Below are 4,922 nucleotides of genomic sequence, written 5' to 3' on the forward strand. Positions count from 1 at the left end.
TTTTTAAGCTGAATACAGTTTTTCTAGGTTTTAAGTTTGTCAGTTTATGTTCAACTTGTTTTTTTTTTTATAACTGTTTTCAAATTTAGTTTATAAGCTTTATTTATATTGATACTAAATATTTTTAGTTATTGATGATGTACGGTACACTAAAATGACATATTAAAATGAAAACAGTTTTATTCAGTTCTAATATTAGGACAATAGTTGTAGTTTTTTAAGTTTTAACTGTTTTTAGATCCTTGTTTTAATAGTTTTTTTGCTGAAAGTTATGAAGTCACGAACTATTTTTTTCTTACTAAAGGTAAGTATATTGAATTTCGTTATATATTTATAAGAGCTTTTGCGATAATTATTTATTTTCTACTTAAGTTTTAAAATATCAAGATAAGCAAATCTAATCTAAACCAATCTAGTTACTTAAAATCTAGATACTACTAAATGTCGAATTTCAGTTTTAGATTTAAAATTGTCACATTTACGAATAAGTTTATAAAGTGTTTTTTAAAATGAGAGTAATAAAAGTACATACAATCAGGTTATTTATTTGTAAATAAAAAATTGTAGCTGTATACGTTTTTGCTTCCTAAAAACCCTGTTTTCTTAAAACATTGTGAATAGCTTCATCGTTATTTCTCTTTAGGTTTTTGTTTTCATTTAAAGCTTTCTAAATCAAAATAATTTACTTTCAAAATGAAAAACATAATATTATTAAAAGACTATATCTAGTATTACTATTTTATAGTTTTTTATTTCACATTGTTTATTATTTTCACCTTTAAAAATTACACAGCATATCTATTTTATAAACAAAACAGATAATCAAGAGTTTAAAATTAAAAATGACACTGACTTTCTGCAAAACTGTATGTCAAAGTTTAATATCATATTTTATCGTCAGATTTTCACCATATGTAACATTCGAGCAAAAAGTTCTTTACTAAGAGGCGATACAGAGCACTTTATAAACGATTTAAAAAATACGGATGTTTTAACGAACAAAACTTACACCGACGAAATTGGATCTGGTAATAGTTATTACGATCCTGATGAAGGTAATTAATTTAAATTAAATATAAAATTTAAATAAGTAACTAAAGCTTTATCATTATACAAAAAAAAACAAAAAAAAACTTAAAACTTTCCGTAAATTTATTCTACAGTTTAATTATTGATACCAAATTACATAATTAAAGTATAGTAAGGTAAAATGTTTAATACTCAATCTTTAAAGTTTTGTTCATTAATAGTTTTCAATTTAAGCTGTAGTGAATATTTGTTCGTATACAACCTGTGATGTGTTTTTCTAACTAAAAGTTTTTAACTTATGTATGCTAAAATACATACATAACATTTATCATTATTAAAAAAATAAATAATATATTTTCTATACTTTTTATCTATTAACTTTGAGAGATCTTGTTATTTTTCCAAAATATTGTAAAAGTAGTTAGATTTCATATAAAAAAACTAATTTATTTACCATAATTATAATAGCATTATGTGTTATAAGCTGTTAATATCTTTACCTTAACGCCATAAAAAGTAATCTAATATTTATACTTGGACCAAAAGTTTGTTATACATACCAAAAACAAAAATTTCAATTCAAATATATCAAAATCTCAATTTTATTTTTATTTACCTTGAAAAGGATCTTAGATTTCTAAGTAATAAACTTTAAGCGGATTTTAAGCATTGAAGGCGAAAACAAATAAAAAGTATTGTAATGAAAATTTGATACAGAAAAAAAAACAATAAGTAGTAGGTTTAAAGGTAAAGTTAATATACTTAAAGTTAATATAATTCTTTTAAATTCAATATAAGTCTAAAATAAATAAAAAACTACCTGTAACAAAAGTGTAGTAGATAAGACAATTGAACACTTTCTGAATAAAAAAAAATATATATTTTAAGTTTTATCAAGTTATTTGCCTCATACATACGATATTTTCAGTATTTTAAAATAGTTTACCTTTCTAAAACTTTTAAGAGAGACTTACTTTACTTATCAACTATATACTTAAAATTTGAAAAAGTTTTAAGTAAATGAAGTACAAATTTTTTTCAATACTTTTGTTGATATAACTTAAAAAAGATTTATTTACAACAAAAATACTCAAGATGTATATATCAATAAATGTACTATACAAGACATTAAACTAAATCCATGGTGTATGGATCTTTAAATTAAAGGTTTCTTTGTCCTTAGACCAAACTTTTTTAGCGTTTTATTTGTCGTTCAGTAAGCAATATTAGTTATTTAAAAACATAGATTTCATCAAACGAACAAAGTAAATCATATATGCTCAAGTTAGTAGAAAATATAAGCTTTAAAAGTTTATTTAAAGTATTGAACATAAAAATTGGTTGCAGGTACTGAAATAGATGAAAAACATAAAATTAAACTTGAAATATACAACAATACTCTCAAGAAAATTTTGAAAGATGATTATAAAATGTTTATAAACATTTCTGAAATTGATCCACCTAAATACTTGCTGATAAAAAATCTTCAAATTTTACTTGATAACAAAACAAGTGAAGGTAACAGGTTTTCGTCAACTAAATGCCTAGATATAATTTGTTTAGTTAAAAAACTTTATTAATCGACTTGTAGAATATTTAGTTTCATTACATGAAGTACTTTAAAGCTTTTATATATTTTTAAAAGAAACTTTAAGGCACCTAAGTTACTCAAAACTTATTTTTACAAATAATGTTTTTGTTAAAAGAAATTTAAAACCTACAAAAGTACAAAAGATTATTAGAATGTTTTTTAAAACTGAAAAAAGCTTTAAAAATACTTAAAGTTTAATAAATGTATAACAAACTAAAGGTAGTTGAAAAGTATAAGCTTGGTCAAAATAAAAAAAACAAAAATAATTAAAAACGGTCAAGATAAAGTGCTAAAAAAATTTGTTATGAAATTATTTTTGAGTATCACAAATACAACAATACTAAAAAATTTTCTAAAGTGTGCTAAATCTAATTTAGAAAACTCATGTGATTCGTTTTTGATAACCTATGGTTTTATAACTTATTTAAGGTAAATTTTTAGACCATATTCTTATTAAACAGTTTTAGAAAACAATATATAAGTATGTTAATATTTTTAATTTTAGTTTCAAAGTACGGTGAAACCGAAAAACAACACATTGAAGATATAAAGGAAGTTTTAGATGCTAAATTAGTTATTGGCTATGAATCGCTTGACCCGTACTACTTGAGTCACGTTGAAGCAGAAAGGTTGTTTATATTATAATTTTAAAGGATCTTGAAAAAATATATCAGAACATTTCAAATACTAGTGTTATTTTACAGAGCTTATTTTAGAACTTTTAAATTTTATTAAATATACTGGTTTATTTTAAAGCTTTGATGTAACTAAAACTTGAGACTAAGTTGTTCTTTTTATGATGTGTTTATGTAATATATTTTTGTATATAGCACTTTTTTACTGAAACGCTTATTGCTAACTGACTGTATTGATAATTATTAGCTTGCTTACTCGTATAACATTAACAGTGAAAAAAAGGTTTCTCTGCATTTACTTTTTAAAACAGCTTTAAAACAAATTAGTTATAAAATACAAAAAACCTAAAACGTCACATGAAAAATGTAACTATTTTTCAGGTACTCTATTGATTGCTTTCTAGGAACTTACGAGACAAACAAACTACTTTCAGAAGCATTTGAATATGGAAAGTGTAAAGATTTAAACCCTCTCTGAACGAAATACTTACTCTGAAAATTGCAAGCAAAAATGCGACTTCAAAAAAGCAATGCTCACGTTATTCAACTTGGGAAACGTAAGAAACCATTTATGACATCAACACTTTAAATCAATTTACTAAAAAAAACTTTACTATAAGCATTTGTTCGTTTGATAAAACCTACTTTTTAAATGAGAAAATTAAAATCAATTCACGTTTAACTTAGTTTAAAAACAGAGTCTTAATGGAATAACGCAGACGGATAAGAAAACTAATTTAAGACTGGATTTGCTTTTTCTATGCAACAAACCTGAAAATAAGCAGTTTGTAAGCTCACTTGGAAATGAACAACTTGATTATTTATGCTACGAGCCAAAGTTGGCAATTTTAAGTGTTTTAACATACAATTTACATAACATTTTGCATAATTTATATAACTGTATTTTTAAATAATAGTTTTAATGACAAACCACGAGTTTTTAGTAAGATAGATTTGCTTTTTCAACTGTTTATTATCATTAATAAATATAAACTGTTTTTATGTAGTATGTTTATGTTTTTATTAATCTTTGAAAAAATTCAATACGAAAAACACACAAAAAACAACAAAGTTATAGAATTTAATTCTAAAAATAAAGATTGTGAGCATTAGCTGTTAAAAAATATTTTTTAGACAATCTTATTTAAAATGCCCTTTTAGATCGATATAAGAGGGTTGATGAGTTGGTAAAGCACTTTTCATTCAATATACAAGAAAAGCTTTTTTACAGTTAATTACTACCCATCAATATTTTACTATTACTGACAATATCTTAATAAAGTACTTTAAAAGAGTTTAACTTTATGTAACTCTTACAAAAAATTTTCAGCAAAAAAAAAAAGCTTTTAGTAAATTTAAAAATTTATACAGTGTAGGCGAGTTGACGACAATGAGCAAGAATCTGAAAAACAATTTCATCAATTCGTCCTTCAACAACTTGGATCAAACTCTTCGCCTTCTCAACTTTCAACACGATCTTGCCGTGCTTATTGAACGAGTTGAAGATGTAGACAGCCGGGGGACAGCAGATACCATGCTCATGCACTACATAAACGTCATGAATAAAGCTATCGGCAATGAAAGTAATATATGGTCTGAGGTTGGTTAATTCATAAATAATTGCCTTAAAGGTTAAAGCTTTTAGTGCTAACAACAAATGTTTGTAG

At 24.1% G+C, this 4,922-nt stretch overlaps 1 protein-coding gene across 1 annotated transcript; it reads left to right on the top strand.

Moving 5' to 3' along the window:
• The first annotated feature begins 509 nt into the window (after window positions 1–509).
• Window positions 510–3,789, top strand: LOC145846012 (uncharacterized). Its single transcript, XM_082952977.1, has 5 exons — window positions 510–515; window positions 902–1,055; window positions 2,377–2,547; window positions 3,126–3,249; window positions 3,637–3,789. Exons 1-5 carry the CDS (start codon window positions 510–512, stop codon window positions 3,731–3,733), a joined length of 552 nt encoding a protein of 183 aa, XP_082809103.1. The 3' UTR covers window positions 3,734–3,789.
• Window positions 3,790–4,922: the final 1,133 nt, after the last annotated feature.

Source organism: Thalia democratica, unplaced genomic scaffold (genome assembly GCF_965202585.1).
Source record: "Thalia democratica unplaced genomic scaffold, ktThaDemo2.hap1.1 HAP1_SCAFFOLD_251, whole genome shotgun sequence".
NCBI lineage: Eukaryota > Metazoa > Chordata > Thaliacea > Salpida > Salpidae > Thalia > Thalia democratica.